Consider the following 20,797-nt stretch of genomic DNA (forward strand, 5'->3'; position numbering starts at 1 on the left):
AGAAATAGGCTCAAAAAAAATAGGTTAAAATGTAAAACTTATCTTCTATGTTTTATCAAAATTTATTTTAGTTTTCTAACTTTCAAGTTTATTCAATCAAGACATTTTCATCAACTTTTGTTATACAATGAGGTTAATTTTCTAATTTTTTAAATTTTTCTTCAAATTTTTTAAATTAAAAAAATTTAATTAATGATTGAAAAGTATCCAAATTTTCTTTTTTCAATAAATTTTAACAAAACTTTATGAAAATGGTTTAATTGAATAAATTTTAAATTTGGAGGACTGAAATTAACGAAAACACAATTAAATGACTTAAATGAATTTTGAAGAAATTTAGGGTGAATTTTGTATTTTATCCTTTTGAAAATTTTGTACTAATAGAAACAAAATTAATTAATTAAACACAAACAAAATCGATTATATGTTAAAACTTAATAAACCATTTATAATCTCTAACCAATTTTTCAATATATTTTTAGGTAAAAATGTTATTTCCTTTTTTTTATGTAAACCTATTTGTTTACTTTTATCTATTCTCCCCAAAAAAAAAAAAAAAAAAAAAAAAAAACCAATTTAACTAAATGCAGATAAATCGGTTTTTTTTTTTTCTTCCTTTTATTATAGGGTGCATTTAGGTTTCATATACTATCTATAATATAATAAAGGTAGACTTTTCAAAAATATATGTGTTAAATTAGTTTTTTTTTTAATTATTTTAATTTTATTCTCCAACTATAGACTTAAGTTTAATTTCGTCCCCTAAATATCAATTGAATTAATTTAGTCGCTTAACTTTAAAAATTAAATTTGTAGGTATGATAGGCCCAGTAATGTGTATCTTTATATATGTTGGGCCAGTGGTTCAATATGAGGATTTTTAGTAGTCCGATGACGGGTAAACACTGTCATAGAAGTCTGTATTAGTGAATGAAGACATAGGGCTTGATCATGAGGGTCTAGGAAGGTGGTCCGAGGAGGAATGTTTCCTCGGCTAAGCAAAGCAGAAGTCAAAAGGTGTGATTTGCCATCTAAAGCAACATTTTGAGAGATTCTATTGATAAGGATACACATCATGAAAACATAGAATAAAGGGGAACTATGAAATATATAAGAGAAAACTGCACCATCGCATTGAATGTTCTGTAGCTAACCTTCTGGCCGCATTAATATAGAAGTGATACCTGAACAATAATTTTTAGCCTTATACCTACTCCCAGATACTTCATGATTGTGACGAGAACGATTTTTTTTGGACAAAACTTGTTTATCTTTTCTTTTAGGTGATCTTAACCCACAATAATTGTTGTCCAATTCATTAGAACTTAGTTTTCTGATTTACTCTTTACAAATTCATTGTATTGAGCTTTTTGAGCTAAAATCCTTTTGATTCTTGGGCTCAGGACTCAAATTAGGTCCTTACAAAAGTACTTTAGTCATAAAATTACTTTATCATTATAATATTAATTATTTATGAATGACTGAAATGAAAAGTTAATTAGTCATCTAATAAAATTAAAAGAGTAAGTTTTATTTTATTTTTTCTTTTTACCAAATTGGTCGGGTTTTTAACTTTTCATCTTGGGCTTCCAAATGGAATAGAATCCTTATTCCCCCAATGATATAATTTTTTTTTTTTAGAAACCCCCAATGATATAATTAATTAATTATTGAATTATTTTATAAAAAAGGCCGCTTAAAACCTCAATAAAAAGAACTATATCATATAAAAGTACACATGGTATAATCTATCACAAGAATAAAAGTGTAGGTTTTGTTAGTGAAAAGTTATTTGAAACATAACAATATATATATATATATATATATAAAGTTTGGGTTATTGCCAAGTACTATCAAAGATTTTTAAAAATGATAAAACTTAGGTACAGTACCTTAAATACTGTTCTTTAAGTTCCCTTCTTAAAATTTAGCCATATGGCTACTTGACTAAAAAAATACACTTTCAGCCTATGAAAAAAAATCTACATGACAAAATTTTAAAAGGGAAACCTAAGGAATAACACATAAGTGATGTACCTAAGTCTTGTTCTTTCAAAAATATCTATTTTGTCCTCTAAGCACACAACAAAGTTTAAAAGTTTAATTTCTCCTCAAAGTCTTTTTCTACTCTCTTCTATGGTTGTTATCTATCTTCTATTTACTATCCAAGTACTCATTCGTGTTATAATTACCACAACATAGTCATTATAGGATTGCATCATCATGTTAATTAAACTAATCATAGATTAGTTTTTAGGAAAATGAGCACAAACAATATTAAGCGGAGATTATGCTAATAGTGTTATAGGGATCCGGATCCTCTCCATTTCCCTTTGAAATGGAGAGGCTCCAGTACACGGTGAGGATTTTCCATGGAGAGCGTCAATGGTCAAAAACGTGCCACGTCATTTAAAACCCAAACCACACACTTAACTGGGGTTAGACACTTAACCCATCTGAATATTTCAAACTTAACCCATCTGAGACCAAACCCATCTCAATATTTCAAACTCTCTTTCTCACTCTCTTCTCAATATTTCAAACCCACTTCTCTCTCACCTCGCCGTCACGGTGCGAAACACAAACAAAAGAAATCCACTTCTCTCTCGCCTCGCCGTCATGGTGAGGATATCTACGATTTGATCAAGCTTTTAACTCAGTTTCTCGCTCACCACACAGGTAGGTCAATAAGTTACGGATTGAGGGAGATGGTTCTTTAGATGATGTGCCTGAAATGCACCATGTTGAAGGGGCATTTGTAGAAACAGTATTGTAAGTTAAAAGGATTTCCTAGGTTGATTTCACAACTTGTATGATGTTTTTTCTGTTTTGCTTCTCTCCTTTCTACAATATGGGTTATCTTTATCAAATCTACTGAGCTTATATTAAGTGAGTCATTCTGTTTCTGCAGACCATAGGTAAAATCTCCTCCTTAAGATATATTACTAAAGCTGGAGAGGGAGCCAATCTTTATAAAGATTCAATCTTTATCTCAAAAAAATAAAAATAAAAATTCAAATAGGCTCTAACTTGTATCCAGCCACCAAAACAACAATATAAACTCACCAAGACAACAATATAAATGTAGAAAAATGATCAAACATCAAATAAGATAAGCATAAACAATATAAACCTCTATTTTGGCAAGATATAAACCTCTGTTTTGGCAAGATAGAAACAGAGATGCTCTGAAGCTGAACTTGGAACCTTCTATGAAGCTTTTTTTTTTTTTTTTTGGTTAAAATCTATGAAGCCACGAACTCAGCAGCCTCTGTCTCACTTTTCCCTCCTAAAAGGTCTTTTTTGTTTTCCGAAGAACTTGCATGGATAACCTTTGTTTCAGTTTTCCCTCCTAAAAGGTTTTTTTTTTTTTTTTTTTTTTTTTTTTTTTGTTTTTTTTGTTTTCCAGTACAATTTGTCCAGTTGAGTTAAACATGGTTTAGTCTCAGATGGGTTAAGTTTGAAATATTCAGATGGGTTAAGTGTCTAACCCCAGTTAAGTGTGTGGTTTGGGTTTTAAATGACGTGGCACATTTTTGACTATTGATGCTCTCCATGGGAAATCCTCACCGTGTACTGGAGCCTCTCCATTTCAAAGGGAAAATATTCAGATGGGTTAAGTGTCTAACCCTAGTTAAGTGTGTAGTTAAGTGTGTGGTTTGGGTTTTAAATGACGTGGCACGTTTTTGACCATTGATGCTCTCCATGGGAAATCCTCACCGTGTACTGGAGCCTCTCCATTTCAAAGGAAAATGGAGAGGATTTGGATCCGTGTTATAGTGCAACTTGGATATTTCTAAAAAGTTAGGGTAGCATTGGGGACAAAATTGGCTTTTGCCCTTTTTGGACAAAATAAATAGCATTCTATCCCATTTCTTAAACTAATTAGAGAAATGCCCCTCTTTTGAAAATCGACTTTCTCAATATCTAGTTAAATTTTTATTTTTATTTTTCTAAAACCCTATAATAGCGTTTTAAGGAGCTTATAGTGACGTTTTAATGACCTATAGTGTCGTTTTGTAACTCGATTTTCATGAAGTCGAGTTACATGCAATTTTTTTACCTATAACTCGATTTTATGGAGTTTGAGTTAAAAAACGCTACTATAGGTCCTTAAAAACATCACTATAGGTCCTTAAAAACGTTATTATAGGATTTAACTCGATTTTGAAAAAGTCGATTTTCAAAAGAGGGCATTTCTCTGATTAGTTTGAGAAAGGGGGTAGAATACTATTTATTTTTCTCAAGAAGGACAAAAGCCAATTTTGTCCTAAGCATTGGGCTAACCTGAAAATCTCAGGCCTCAATGTGGTTTTTATGTTTGAGTAAGACTTAACTTGGTTCAATCTAAAAAAAAAAGACTTAACTTGTTTGTACACTAAAACCAACACGATACAGACACTTGGCAAAATTCAAACACATATTAATACTATATCAATTTTAGTGCACTGGAGCTTAGTCATATCATTTATGTTTTACACAACATATAAATATGTATGAAAATATATATAATTTAAAAGAAGAAGAACAATACAGAACCAAATACACCAATCAGAATCAAGTCCACCCAGATGATAATAAAAAGATAAAATTAATTTTTTTTTATATATAAAAAAGGTCTGGTCCAGAAGCGGGCCGGCCTGCCGCAGAAAACGAATCCGGATCCGGGCTAGAATACAGTTTCTACGTGGCAATAATTGATTGGCCCGGCATACATCACGGTCCACCTCAATAATAAACAGGAGAGAGAGATAGAGAGAGAGAAAGAAAAGCCAAAGCAAATTTGTTCGTGAGTCGTGACAGAAGCTTTGGTTCACAGTAACAGGAACAGGAACACGGAGAAGGTAACTCAATATATCAATTTCATGTATCTTATTTAGAAGAAAAAAAAAATCGATTATATATATATTTGGTTGTTAAAATTCAATTACTTTTGTTTCTATAGGCATTGGATTGGAGTTATATCTTTCTGTTTGGGGCTCGTATTCTTAGAAATTAGCTTGCATCAACTAAATTTTATGTGTGTTTGGTTGCTGAGAAAATGAGGGAAGAGAAATCGAAACAAATTATAGTAAATTTTGGGGCTTTCTGCCTCGTATTGATGCCATTGGAATTCTGTATTATGTTGGGTCTCGAATCATGTACATGAGATTAGAATTTGTTTCCATTTTGAATTATCCTTATCATTGTTTTGTTTTGCTTAACTTGCTTGTAATTGCTGATTATTTGGTAGCTGAGAAACGCAAGGAAAATATATGATGAGGAAAAAAAAATGTGGAATATTAGGTCTTATTTTGCATAGTTGACTGTTCTTTTTCTTTTTGAGATATGTTTTCTTTTTTCCTCATTTGGGGTTTTTTTTGGTGCATGGATCATGGGAAATCATGTGAAGAAAAAAGATGTGGTTTACGTGTCTGGGAATTTGATTTGCTTTTGTAATGGCCCTTTTATGAATTTGATCTTATACATTTAAAAAAATATGATATTGTGGATTGGTTTACTTGTTAATTGAATGATATGGTGTAACAGTGTCTGGAGGAAAATGATGAAGCTGCATACGTATGCTGGGCTTAGTTTAATTGCAACTCTAGCTGTTATTTATCATGCATTTAACAGTAGAGGCCAGTTTTACCCGGCAATGGTTTATTTATCGACCTCAAAGATCAGCTTGGTGCTCCTTCTCAACATGGGTTTGGTCATTATGTGCATCTTGTGGCAATTGACCAAACGGGTATTCCTTGGTTCCCTCCGGGAAGCGGAGGTTGAGAGGCTAAATGAGCAGTCGTGGAGGGAGGTAATGGAAATCCTATTTGCGATCACTATATTCCGGCAGGACTTTTCGGTTACTTTTCTGGCTATGGTCACAGCGTTGTTGTTAATCAAGGCTTTGCATTGGTTGGCTCAGAAGAGGGTTGAGTACATTGAGACCACTCCTTCAGTACCCATGTTGTCTCATATTCGGATTGTGTCTTTTTTGGGATTCCTCCTTCTTCTTGATAGTCTCTTTTTATACAGCAATATTAAGTACTTGATAGAGACAAGGCATGCTTCAGTTTCGCTCTTCTTTTCATTTGAGTAAGATTTCTATCTACATGTTCCTGTTTTTATTATTTTCAGTTGCATTTAAATATGCTCTTCATGAGCCTTTTTGTTTTTGGCCATTATTTCATATGCAAATGCCCATGTATATAAGCTTAAACCGGAGTTTGCATCACTGGCTCAGCTTGTTGCAGATGTGTCTTAAATGTAAAGATAAGTTTTGTTTATGCATACACTTTTACCAAAGGCTTAGAAATAGCGTGTGCCCTCTTAACATAAATTGTTTGGTAGGGAGGTGACTAAAGTGGTTGGGTTTGAAATATAAGGAGTTATGATCCAAGAGGGAAAGGCAATAAATACATGTGATTAAGAAGAAGCACTGAAGTTGAAGAGAGAGAGACCTTTTGGACTTATCCTTAGTTTCGGAAATTTGATGCGAAAACTTGAAAAATACCAATTTAGATGGACAAGGAATTAACAGTTATTGGAGTTTGGCCAGCAATTGAAGGCAGATACAAGAAAGCAAACCAAGGCACATATTTTTGAATGTGATTTGCCTTGCTTGTGCCAAGAAGAATATTAGTGCTTATTCAACATGGATGCAAAACGTTTTGTAGAAGATATAAAGGTTTATGTCATCTTATCTTACAACCATCAAAATATGGCTTTTAACTACTTGTATTCTCTTCAAACAAACTTCAGAATTTCTCTAAATGAGTTCTTGTTGAACCTTGGTGCGTTAACTTGCAGTCAAATAACACTTGGAAATTTTAGAAGTAATGAAGAGATGATATTTTCTTTTCAATTACAAAAGAAGATAATTAGGATTGGTAAATTATGTCTGTTAAGTAGTAGCTCTATTGAGGCAAAAATGTCAAAATTCCATTTTCTATAACAAATTATGTACTTAACTAAATGCTCCACACGCTCCACGGCCTCAAAATGTTAACACTATTTTGTATTTTCATGTGTATCACTTAAATTAGTCATTACAGTTTTATGACTATGGGAATGCTTGGGATATCCATTTGCATTTAGTTTTGACATGAATAATTTTCTGATGTGTATTATTTATTTGCAAATACTCATTGGCTTTTTTATGGCCAGGTCTTTGGATATATAATATGTAGTTTTGAAGTCCTATTCTCATAGGTGTTACTATAGTAATGTCTTTTACCTTTTGCCTCAGGTACATGATACTGGCAACAACAACAGTGTCAACATTTGTAAAGTACGTGTTCTATGTTAGTGACATGCTAATGGAGGGACAATGGGAAAAAAAGCCTGTGTACACATTTTACTTGGAACTTATCCGGGACTTGCTTCACTTGTCCATGTATCTGTGTTTCTTCCTTGTGATTTTCATGTAAGTGATATATTCATCCTCTTGCCCAACCTTAAAAAAAAATAAAAGAAGAAAAAGAAATCAATTCACTCTCAATGCTTCGCAGGTTACTCATGTATGTACATAAGCGTACCTGGATTAATTGTGCTCACACATCACATAAACCATGGTTGTTCTATTGGACTATGCACAAAGTCACATGTATCTCCACTTACTGACTATTATTTGGCTACCCAAGTACACAAAGATGAGCATTCAACCATGAACAGTTATGCAATATGGTTTCTTTTGCGTAGTATGAAGAGCAATTATATTTTTGTTTTACTTTACCTACTGAACTACGAAGCAGTGTGTTTTCATAACATTTAAATTAGCAGTAACTCACCTATCAAAAAAAAAATTAGCAGTAACTCCACCTTTCACTTATGAAAAATAACACCTACCTTTTTTTGTTTGGCCTCCTTTTTGAATCTTATATTATGCTTAAAGATGAAATACACCATATTTGATTCCATTCTTTATGATCTATCAATTCTATTTCATTTCATTCATTTATAAGCTCCCAAATATAGTGTAACAAAGGTAGGTGTGAATAACAGGGTAGCTAATGAGCTCTAGCTCAATTGACACCTCTTCCCTTGCTATTGCTTGGTGGAGGGTGTGAGGTCATGGGTTCAAAGCCCATTAGGCGCTTGTAAGTTACCAATTAAAAAAAAAAAACTGTAAATAATGGGGTAAGGCTCCAATTTGTTTACTAAGAATTTGCTCTAGTTACAACTTAATCCCAACATAGGTTGTCCAATTTCTCCTCAGAGGGTTCAAACTGCTATTTAGTTTTGGCTTGTCTAGGCAGTTCTACTTGTTAAGTGTGTCAACATGAAAGTAGGGTAAACTAGCTATGCCTGTTTGTTGTTCCTCTTGCTTTCAATCATGATTCCATGTCTAGGTCATATACTTCAATATTTATATTAAAATCAGAACTTTTTTCTGGGGGGTTGGGGGGGGGGGGGGGTTGGTATGGTTTATATTGTTTCCTTTTCATTTTAAACTGTTACCTTATTATTATTATTATTTTAATTGTTTTTGATATATCCTATGATACTGACTTTGAGTTGGTTTCCTTAGGCACTATGGTGTACCTTTGCACTTAATAAGAGAGCTCTATGAGACATTTAGAAATTTTAAGATTCGTATTGCGGATTACATTCGCTATCGGAAGATCACTTCAAACATGAATGATCGATTTCCAGATGCAACACCTGAAGAACTTAATGCGTGAGTTCTTTGCTTTGCTATTATTATGTTTTGGATACACACACACACACACACTTTTACTTTTTTTTTTTTTTAATAATTATTTCTGGTGGATATGCAGAAGTGATGCAACATGCATAATTTGTCGTGAAGAGATGACGACAGCCAAGAAACTTATTTGTGGACATCTGTTTCATGTGCATTGCCTCCGGTCATGGTTAGAGCGACAGCATACCTGTCCTACTTGCAGAGCCCTGGTTGTACCACCTGAAAATGGGACAACTACAGCTGGAGGGCATGGATCACGGGCAGACGTTAATCAGCAAGGTAATTACATAATCATCACTTATGTGATTGGGGTGAATTATTTCTGATACACAGTTTTTTTGTGCACAATTTCAAATTACTAATGAAAACTATGAATGTGCATTTTTCCCATGTTATGTTATGACTTATGAACAAGTCATTCCCTTTCCTGCGTATTTTGACATTGTGGTATCATTGGAATTTATTGAGGAGCAATATCTTATCAACTTAAGAGAAAAAGATAAAGCACTTATCAGAAGCAATAAGTTAGGCCGCAACTGCCAATGGCCTTTGGGCCACATGGCACTTCCAACCCCATAAGTATTCTGTGGTTAGTGAGGGTGGGGGTTCAGATCTCCTCAGCTGTGTGAGTATTTACCTAGCATAAGTGGCATTCATAATAAAAGTGAATAAATTACACTAGCCATCAACCTGTTGCAACTCTCCTTTTTTTTTTTTTTGAGTTTGGGATCAGCTATGTGCAAAATATACCACACTAAGCACTGCTACAGGCAAAGTTTTGATTATTTATCTCTCAATAAAAAAATGGCAAATTGCAAAACCACCTCTTGAGGTTTGGGTCATTTTCAAACACCCATTGTATTATCAATTAAAAATTTTAAGCACGCAAGGTATTGTAATTGATCAAATTGATCCCTCTGTTCAACTTCTTTCAATTTGAGTGTTTGAAATTCGTTTTTTAAATAAAATTAAAATTAGTTAAAATATAATAATTATTTTTTTTAAAAAAAGAACTCTTCTAAAATTAAAATTGGAAAGAAAAAATGGAAGTATTGTTAACATGAAAACTTCAGATCTAGTATTACCAAAAACATCAATCCCCAATTTTACTACTTTCATGCCCACTTCTCAAACAAATGATCAATCTCCAATTCAAGTAAATGGCCACTACTAGAACAAACCAAACCATCAAACCCCAATTTCAAAAAATCTTCAACCACAAATCTAAACAATACCCACAAAATCCAACACCTCCACAAATAAAAAAACCCTCTAACCTCAGCAATTTGCCCCAACCTGACAATGAACCGAACCATCTGTATGACGAGAACCTGCCACCAAGCTGAGCATACTGCATTTTGTTTGCGGAGCACTCCTTGGAGCCGGTCAGGACAACTTGACTGGTGCTCACATCTTGGGCTTGGTGTTCTTGGGACAACTCTGTTAATGTGGCATGGTGATGTTGGTGCATTTTCCTCGGCTTCAGCTGGCTTGAAATTGGTGGCCTAGGCTCCATTGCCACTCTAGGAGCAAGGGGAGGGCTTAAGAGATGAAAAATAGAAGAAGGGTAGGAGAGAGCAAGGATTCGGCCATGATGAGGTAGGCTGTGAGAGAGAATTGGTAAAAGGAAAAGAAAATAAAGGGAAAGAAAATAAGAAAAAAGAAAAGAATTTTTTAAAAAGAATTTTATCAAAAAATGTTGTCTACAATAAAATGCACGTGACCACTTTCGGTCACTTAAATTGTTGGAAGAGAATGTATTTATCTAAAGGGTGTAAGGTGACACTCATTAAAAGCTCACTCTTGTCTTTACCTACATACTTTCTTTCCCTTCTTCCTTTACCGGGTAAGGTGGCAAAGTGTATGGAGAAATTATAGAGAGATTTTTTGTGGAATGGGATTGGTGGTGAACCTAAAATACATTTAGTTAATTGGGCCAAGGTATGTAAGCCTTTGCAAGTTGGGGGGTTGGGTATAAGACGGTTGGGAAACTTTAATTCTGCCTTGCTAGGAAAATGGTTGTGGAGGAATGGCATAGAGACTGATGCTTTATGGAGGAGGGTTATATAGGCAAAATATGGGGAACATTTGGGATGGTTGGTGTACGAAAAATGTGACAAGTCCTTATGGGGTCAGCTTGTGGAGATACATTAGAAGTGGCTGGTCGAACTTCTCTAAACTCCTTGTTTATGATGCGGGGGATGGTACTAGAGTGAAATTTTGGAAGCATGTGTGGTGTGGGGATTGTACTCTCCAAGAGGCCTTTCTGGAGTTTTACTGTCTTAGTAGGTCAAAGGATTCCTCAGTGGCTGAAGTTATAGGTTGGTTTGCTGGGAGGTTTCACTGGAATGTGCAATTTCGTCGTCCACCACAAGATTGGGAAGAAGAAGCCTTTGACCGGTTTATGGGGTTGGTCTATTCTTCAACATTGCGGGGGTTTGGCCCAGATGAGGTTTGTTGGAAGCCTACAAGGAATAGAGGTTTTGAGGTTAGAGGTTATTATAGCTCCTTCTACCCTTCTACTCTTGTTTCCTTTCCATGGAGAATGATGTGGCAATTGAAGGTTCCTCCAAGGGTAGCTTTCTTTTCTTGGTCTGCTTCCTTAGGTAAGATCTTAACAATAGACAACCTTCGTAAAAGACGAGTGATAGTGCTTGACTGGTGCTATATGTGTAAGAGGTGTGGGGAGTCGGTGAATCATCTTATACTTCATTGCTCCATAGCTTGGGAGTTGTGGTCTTTGGTTTTCTGCTTGTTTGTTATTCAATGGGTTATGCCTCATATTGTTCCTGACTTGTTTGAGACTTGGCAAGGAAAGTTTGCGCGACATCGCCACATTGATGTTTGGAAATTAGTGCCTCATTGCTTGATTTGGTGCATTTGGCGTGAAAGGAATGCTAGAAGCTTTGAGGGTTGTGAACGTTCTTGCTGGAGATTAAGTCTTTTTTTTACACGCTCTCTTTGAATGGAGTGTGGTTTTTTCTCATTTTTCTTGTTCTTCCTTTTCTATTTTTCTTGACCGTTGTTCTTTTGTTTCTTGATTTGTGCCCCCATAGTACATCCCCAATGTACTTGGCTTGGCAATCTTTCTATTATTAATAATATTCTTATGTTATTTATCAAAAAAAAAAAAAAAAATTGCTGGAAGTTTAATAGAGGGGTTAATTTGATCAATCGCAATACGTCAAGGGTTTAAAAGTTTAAATTGATAGTACAAGGGGTAAGTTTGAAAATGACCCAAACCCCGGGGAGTGTTTTTGCAATTTTCCCTAAAAAAATCTGTCATATTTTACTTTTAATCTGTCAATTCAAACATATCTTCTGTCTTAGTCCTCAGGATCAGTTTCTGGACTCCAATAGTGGATCGAAGGTAGATAATGTATGCATCATGTGTAGCAGAGAAATCAGTTATACTGTACTGGATTATCAGATTTTTGTTGATTCTTCCCAGTTTTTTAGCTGAAAACTTTCTACTGCTGGAAGAGTGTAATCAAGTGGATTAGGTCATGCAAATTGTGTTTCTGCATCAAATTCTTAGCTTTCATATAATCTTTATCACACATATGTTGCTTGGGCTCAGAGGTTGTACCTTGGTGGGATGGCAAGTGCCCTCCAAAGGTTGCAAAAGGACCTTAGTGCACTGGGTATGGCCTGTATGGAATGCTTGGGCCCAGTGAATTAATCTTGCCACAGTACAGTGCCCCTTTCATGGATATTTGCTAATAGAAGGCTAAGTGTAATATAGCTTTGCTTATCTGCCTTACACCTTTATAGCGGCCTTAGACGCAGCTGCCTGCTAGGGAGTCTATTGCAATTGTTCATGTTTATGGATTTTGATTTTTGAAAAAAAAAAAATGAACATTAATTTTTAGATGTTGCTGAAAATTTTGTTTTGACCCTGGTTAAATCTATTTTCAAAGGAAAAACTTAAGGGTTAACGATTTAGTAGGAAATCATGTATTGAATATGTAATACCTGATTTTATTTGAGCTATCCTGATGTATTTGTTTAGTAAATCTATTTTGGTTGCGTTTCTGCCGAATATTTTTCCCCTGAATGTTCCTATTAAGAGGAGATTAAAAAAAGAAAAAGAAAAGCTTAGTTTATACTTTAAAACAACAGTCTAGGTCATAGTTCATAATGTATGAAAGGGTAATGAAATATGGCTAGTGTAGAACTCCAAGATTCATACGATTGCTGTTATTTTAGTGTCATAAATTGGTGGTTCTCTAATATACTCTTTCAGTTTCTCATTTGTGGTTATAACAGTTTCTTGGGTTTCAATGTTTTATGTTCAGTGGTTTGATTCATCATGTCAGTTGTTTAATCTCAGGGAAATGGAGTTCTTTATTGTGATATGCTTTTTACTACTTTAAAAAGGGAAAAAAAAAGTTATTTTTCTTCACTTAATTGTTTTACACTTGTTATGGTATGGGACTGACAAACTATTTTAACTGGGTGCAGGGACAGCGATGGGAAGTACATCTGCTCAGGGTTCTGTTGGTAATGGTCCGGTGGGTGATAATTTGAGCCAGCATCAAGCCAGACTCCAAGCTGCTGCTGCAGCAGCTTCAATATATGAGAAATCTTATGTTTATCCTTCTGCAAATTCGCTAGTATGGTATGCACCTTTGTGCTATATTTTTAATCATCTTGTCTGTTGGCATGCTTTCGTTTGTGTAGCGTGTGTGTGCAGGGTGGAGGTAGGCTGCTTGCACTCTTGAACTACAAATATGGCACCCTAGAACATTCTTCTGTCTTCATATTCTCCTTTTGTGTGATGGTTTAAGAAATGATGCATCATATTCTAATAGTACTTGAAGCTTTGCGACAGGTCAGCCAAGTCACTCCAACCATTGTTTGATTCAGTTGACCTGGGTTGCAGAACTGATTAATTTAAAAGCTGTAAAATACATATCAAAGACTTGAAGCTAGCCCAAGATTTAGACGTTCAACTAGATTTTGTAGGTTTTAGGTTGAACACCCCTCACTTCATTTTCTCCTTCCTAGAGCTTATTTACTTTGAAAAGCCCAGGCTTCTGGTTTGATGAGGACCGATGTTTTCACCAGTACATATTTTAAAGGAGGAGATATAGAGTACAATCTTAGATAGGACAGAATGGTGGGGAAAAAAATGTGGCTTACCCAATTAGTTTTGGAAAAAAGAAGGGATTCATTAAGCCAATCCCAATTTACTTGGAATTAAGGCTTAGTTGATTTGAGTTGAGTTTTAGGACCAACTGTTTCAACATTCCAGTTGGTGGGTCCAGTCCTTTACAAATTTTGTACTCACCTTTGCAGGTCCCCTGGATATGCTGTTCTTCCGCAGGTTCAAAAAACTTCAGCTGACTCTACTAACACAGAATCCAGTGGACCAGCTTTCATTGGACAACCACAACAACAGTTCGCAATCCCTGGTGGACCTTCAAACTTGCCTTTTCCTCAATCGCCGCACTGCATTTTTGTTCCTTTCCAGACACCTGGAGCCAATGTGAACTATGGAGATAGGTTTGGCAGCAATCTTAATATACCAGACTCGCAGCTGGAAGCTCAGAAAAAATTTCTTAGTAACCAAATTGAGGTACGATAAATTGGAATTCTGATACATATATCATTGTGGTTTATCCATTGATGCTACCATTTCTGCTTCTGTATATGTGGATTCATGAGGTCTATGTATCATCTTACTGTACTCTAGTGGATACTACATGAGAAGATTGTGTTCATATGATCTAATAGGCAAAATGTTAAACCATCTAAACCGATATTATCCTTCCTCACAGGAAGATGTGCATTATGCGTTTGTAAACTTATGCATGTACACTTGGTTGAGGTCTGTTCTTGCTCCTTTGGACTGTTTGGTTGGGCCAATATTATCAATTCTCTCCTAAATGTATGCTTCATGAGCAACCAGTGTTTATATTTGAAGTCTTTCATTTGGACCCTGGTACTAGTTATCAGCAAAGCCTGCAGCAACTGGTATAATAAGTTAACTTTTGATTGTTTGTTTCTTGCTGGAAGATCCAAGGAATCGTTAACCTTATCTCAAAATGGGATGTAAATATGTGCCATTGCAGTCAACATAAAAGTCATGCAGTTGTCACATATTTGATTCATATCAGCTGGCTATTGATGTGTAATTAAGGTAATGGGAAGGAGATGGTCTGGGCCCAAATAGCACACTATAGTCCTCTTTTTCTCAATGAAAGTCTTATTCAGCAAAAAAAAAGAAACTGGTGATGGGAAGTGAGGTTGAGCAATCATATGGGTACCTGTTAGAAGGGGCACTTTATTTTTTCGTTGGGTTGTTCTCTTCTGATAGGAAGGGCACCAGGGCATGACATCCCTATCATACTTTGACAGACTTGGGTCCCAGGAATTCTATTTTCCTTGTATTAGTTGCATCAGTTGATTGCCTTCATTCTAGTTCGATTGCTTTACTTTTTGTAGATTTTAATTATTATTATTATTATTATAATTATTATTTGCATTTTAAGAAAATAGAATAACTTGCTTCATAACAATCAAAAGAAAATAAAATGTCTTTATCCTGTTGTAATATTGTGGCTCAATGTCCCTCTCATGCAGGTCATGCAAAATCAGCTCCGACTTCTACAGAAGCCAAAAGTCGAGGAAAACCTGGACATTGGTCCCACATCATCATCAGATAGCAAAGGAAAAAATGTTGCTGCATCTACATCTTCATCTGTTTCAGACTGTGGACGTCATGGGGAGACTGAAGTCGATAAATAACTTTGCATTAGCATTAGATGTATTATAAAGAGACTGCGGAATATGGATACAGGGAAAAGAAAAAGATAGAGATACGTTACAACGTTGCTTCTGTAAGAGCTGTTGATGTGAGCAATGTTTTCTAAGTCCCATCAATTATTTTTTCCTTAATCAAGCTGACTTTTAGGTTTTGAATATTAAGTGTCCTTAAAAATGACCAATTTGTGCAAGAATATTTTTTGCTTTGATGTAAAAATGTGCATGTTTAGTGCTGACAAATACATATATTTCTTGATCTTGCTCCGCGTATGATTCTCCTTGTAGGAACACAGATCTGGAATTTACTGCAGCTCGACTAGACATTGCTTTTTTCCATTCTTGTGAAGCAGACTAGCCTGTATGTCCATACTTGGCTTGGTTATTATGAAATAATCTTGGCTCCATGCTTCAGTTTCAACTCATAATGAGTTCCTTACAATCTAAATCCTCTGTCACATAACTAGGGGCAGCTCAACAATTAGACGATCTAGGCAATGGCCTGCCTAAGGCCTCAATTGGAAGAGGACCCCCTAAAATAAATACATTATATTTATTATAGAATTGAAAAAGGTTTTAAAATAAGTATTGCAAAAATAATAACAATTATAAAAAAGTAAGGTCTTTCACCTAGCAAAAAAAACCCTCTTCTAATGGTCAATAAAATGTTTTGTCTATCTGTCTAACAATATAAAAATTTAATCAATGCCCAAAAATGTTACCCATCATTTCTCACTCTATCAAAATTAAAATTAGAATTAATAGTTTTTTAGACAAATTTATTATTGAAATCTATTGTTCAAGTAGTAAATTATGAGTGAGCAAAAAAATATGGAATTTTGGGGGATTTATGTGAAAGTAATTATCTACTATTTATAATTTGTCATCTCAATAAGTTGTGCCAGTAACAAAGTACATAGATTTCTACCAATGATATCATTTTCAAATGAGCTTCTAAAAAGCAACATAACATTTCAACCAGTTGTAAAAACCATTGTGAATTTGTGTGTGCATGAGCTTATTATTTTAAGGAACCTTATATAATGACATTCATTAGATAACTCTTAGATGATTTCTTAAACCATAAGGAAATAAATTTGTCTCTTAATTTGAAACTTATGAAATCTATATAATTAGAGGAAAACGGGAAATCATGCTGTCTTCACTAATATATGTTAGATTTGGACAAGAGAAAGCAAAGTGCTCAACTAAGGAGCTATGATGTGAGAAAGTTGAATAGAATTTCTCATGTGAACCTGAAACAAAGAAGGACAACTGAAATAATAACCTCACGACTAACTCTTAATAACTCGTAACGAAAATAATTAACCCCACTAATCTCAGGCAACTAATAACTAAAATTACAAGTGTCTGGTCCTAATGAATTAAGAGTTATGTTAACCGAAGTCTTTAAAAATATCGTTAATAAACTACTTTAAAATAATTTATACTATATTTATAAAAAATTAAAAAAATTATCAAAATATTAATATTTTTTTCTCGTAAAAATTCTCCTAAAAATAGTTCGCTAATTAACTTTTCTCATGAATTAATTACATAACGAAAGACATAATGAAACTGATATGTTGTATTGATACTTCTGCAATCATTATGCAGAATTAAAGCTATTTTTTTTTGAAGAGACAGAATTAAAGCTATTGCTTCCATTTTAATGGAATTGTTAATTCATTTCTTTCTTTTTGCTTGAAGCTTTGATTACCGTGCCTTTGTCATGTGTAATGATGATACACACCTAACCTGATGTTACAAGATAGGCCCTATCCGTAAATGCCGAAACACCTTGAAACAATTCTAGAACATACCAAATATCATTTTTTCGAAAGACAAGTGAGAGTAATCATATTGATCCTTTATCATCCAAGACAATATTTAAGGGTATGTTTGGATAGAATTTATTTTGTTGAAACTGAAAATTGAAAATACTGTAGCAAAATAATTTTTAAATGTGTGAATAGTACCGTGTGACTCATTTTTAATGAAAAAATTACTGAAAAGTGAAGTTTGTAGGTCCCGTGCATTGTTCACGAGACCCACAAGACTGATAAAAGGGGCTGAAAAGTTAACAATATACGGCTACTGTTCATGAACAGTAGCCGTTTGTCCCCTAAACGCGTGCGCAACAGCAGTGTGGGTTTGGATCTGATTTTTGCGTTTTACGTTTACGTTTCTTTCTTCTTCTTTTTTTGGGTGCTGCTGCGCACGCGTTTAGGGGACAAACGGCTACTGTTCATGAACAGTAGCCGTATATTGTTGACTTTTTTGCCCCTTTTATCAGTCTTGTGGATCTCGTGAACAGTGCATGAGACCCACAAACTTCACTTTTCAGCAACCTTTTCATTAAAAATGGATCCCACGGTACTATTCATACATTTAAAAATTATTTTGCTACAGTATTTTCAGTTTTCAGTTTTAATAAAATAAGTTCTATCCAAACGGACCCTAAGTTCAAAGAAGTTGAAAGGATTAGATTTTTTGGGTATGTTCAAAATTAACTTTGGAATTATTACGAGAGAATTATCCGAAAATCATATACCATTGGAAAAATTTATCACCATAGCTTTCTGTAAAAAAATCAATATTATAGAATTAATGGTATATTTTGAGTTTTTAGGGTGAGTTATGATCATTTTATTGTATACTAGTATTTAGATTGGTAAAATACACTTTGAAAATAACAAATTTGGTTCTTAGAGAGAGAGAGAGAGAGAGAGAGAGAGAGAGAGAGAGAGAGAGAGAGAGAGAGAGAGAGAGAGAGAGAGAGAGAGAGAGAGAGAGAGAGGAATTTTTTTTTGAGTGTATAGAATGTATATGGGTTTTTAAAAAACAAATTATTGCATTTTTTTATTATTATAAATTTTGTGTACACAAGATTTTGTCTTAGAATATAAGTTGTTATTACTTTTTTGTTTTTTGAGAAACAAACAAACACATGTTAGAATTGTGTGGTTAAATGATTAAATTTACTATACCTCAACAGTTTAAGAGTTTGGAACAATTAGTAATTTAATATGGTATCAGAGCAGAAGATCTTAAGTTCGATCATTATCTCCTGTTGAGCCTTACCATAAACGTTTGGGACAATCGGTAATTTAATAATATGCAATAGAGAGAGAATGAGATTCTAATACAAAAACACATCAAAAATTTGATAATAAGATTCTAATACAAAGACACATCACAAATTTCTTTCAAAAGTTATGATAACTTTTAAGGGAGGTTGGAGCAAATTGCTGTTACTTAGAAGGTTGTTCCAAGTTGGATGCAATCCTTAGGCATGCAGGGATTGAAGAGTGATAATTTGAATTAGAATTAGGTTTTGTGATTTAAAAAGACTTATTCGTGAGTTATTATTTAACTTTTATTCTTCAATGGATTATGAATTTATGATAGGTAACAAGTTTCTAATTATATATTTTTGTTAAATTTCTTAGAGTAGTGAACATTTTTATCTTCACCTTGTGTTTCTTTGTGGAATTTTTTTTTGAATGATAAGCTTATCTATCCCTTATGAGTGGATTTTATGTTTCATTCTTACCCACCTTGTTAATTTTATATATCCTCTGTAGGCAAAGAAATCCATTTCTCAATCTTATTTTTAGGAAATATTTTAACTCCGAACCAGCTAGAACTATCTTCCTTATACTCATTTTGTGAAGATTAAACAGAACATCCATATGTAAAACTTTGCATTAGTATTAGATGTATTATAACGAGACTGCAGAATATGGATACAGGGAAAAGAAAAAGATAGAGATACGTTACAATGTTGCTTCTGTAAGAGCTGTTGATGTGAGCAATGTTGTCTAAGTCCCATCAATTATTTTTTCCTTAATCAAGCTGACTTTTAGGTTTTGAATATTAAAGTGTCCTTACAAATGACCAATTTGTGCAAGAATTTTTTTTTGCTTTTGATGTAAAAATGTGCATGTTTAGTGCTGACAAATACATATATTTCTTGATCTCTCTCCGCGTGTGATTCTCCTTGTAGGAACACAGATCTGGAATTTACTGCAGCTCGACTAGACATTGTTTTTTTTCATTCTTGTGAAGCAGACTAGCCTGTATGTCCATGCTTGGCTTGGTTTAGGAAATAATCTTCTTGGCTCCATTCTTCAGTGTGTACTCATAATGAGTTCCTTACAATCTAAACCCTCCGTGGCGCATAACTAGGGGCAGCTCAACAATTAGACGATTTAGACAATGGCCTGGCTAAGGCCTCAATTGGAAGAGGACCCCTAAAATAAATACATTATATTTATTATAGAATTGCAAAAAGGTTTTAAAATAAGTATTGCAAAAATAATAACAATTATAAAAAAGTAAGGTCTTTCACCTAGCAAAAAAAAAAAAACCTCCTCTATTGGCCAATACAATGTCTTGTCTATCTATCTAACAATATAAAAATTTAATCAAAGCCCAAAAATGTTACTCATCATTTCTCTATCAATCAAAATTAAAATTAGAATTAATAGTTTTTTAGACAAATTTATTATGGAAATCTATTGTTCAAGTAGTAAATTATGAGTGAGCAATAAAAAAAAAAGGGAATTTTGGTGGATTTATGTAAAATTAATTATCTACTATTTATAATTTATCATCTCAATAAATTATGTCAATAGCAAGGTACGTAGCTTTTTACCATTGACATTACTTTCACGTGAGCTTCTAAAATTTAACATAACATTTCAACAAGTTGTACAAACCATTGTGAATTTGTGTGTGCATGAGCTTATTATTTTAAGGAATCTTATACAATGACATTCATTAGATAACTCTTAGATGATTTCTAAAACCATAAGGAACTAAATTTGTCCCTTAATTTGAAACTTATGAAATCTATATAATTAGAGGATAACGACAAATCATGCTGTCTTCACTAATATATGTTAAATTTGGACATAAGAAAGCAAAGTGCGCAACTAAGGAGCTGTGATGTGAGAAAGTTGAATAGAATTTCTCATGTGAACAAGAAACAAAGGACAACTACAATAACAACCTCACGACTAACTCTTAACAACTCTGTAACGAAAATAACTAACCCCACTAATCTCAGGCAACTAATAACTAAAATTACAATTGTCTAGTCGTAATAAATTAAAAGTAATGTTAATGAATGTCTTTAAAAAAATATTGTTAATAAACCACTTAAAAAAAATTTATACTATATTTATGAAAAATTGAAAAAATTATCAAAATATTAATTTTTCTCTCATAAAAATTTTCCTAAAAATAGTTTGCTAATTAACTTTTCTCATGAATTAATTACATAACGAAAGTGGATACCGCTTATTTTTGAAAACTGAAAATACTGTAACAAAATAA

General features: G+C 33.8%; 1 protein-coding gene across 2 annotated transcripts; it reads left to right on the top strand.

Moving 5' to 3' along the window:
• The first annotated feature begins 4,692 nt into the window (after positions 1 to 4,692).
• On the top strand, positions 4,693 to 15,716 carry LOC126700042 (ERAD-associated E3 ubiquitin-protein ligase HRD1B-like). 2 transcript variants are annotated; one of them, XM_050398020.1, is made up of 8 exons: positions 4,693 to 4,844; positions 5,530 to 6,075; positions 7,229 to 7,405; positions 8,510 to 8,659; positions 8,760 to 8,965; positions 13,151 to 13,307; positions 13,988 to 14,267; positions 15,275 to 15,716. In XM_050398020.1, the coding sequence occupies exons 2-8, from the start codon at positions 5,543 to 5,545 to the stop codon at positions 15,437 to 15,439; spliced, it is 1,668 nt and encodes a 555-aa protein (XP_050253977.1). In that variant the 5' UTR covers positions 4,693 to 4,844; positions 5,530 to 5,542; the 3' UTR covers positions 15,440 to 15,716. The 2 variants fall into 2 exon arrangements, with proteins under 2 accessions (XP_050253977.1, XP_050253978.1); XM_050398021.1 differs by having other exon boundaries at positions 13,157 to 13,307.
• The last annotated feature ends 5,081 nt before the right edge of the window (positions 15,717 to 20,797 follow it).

This window comes from Quercus robur, chromosome 9 (genome assembly GCF_932294415.1).
Source record: "Quercus robur chromosome 9, dhQueRobu3.1, whole genome shotgun sequence".
Taxonomy (NCBI): domain Eukaryota; kingdom Viridiplantae; phylum Streptophyta; class Magnoliopsida; order Fagales; family Fagaceae; genus Quercus; species Quercus robur.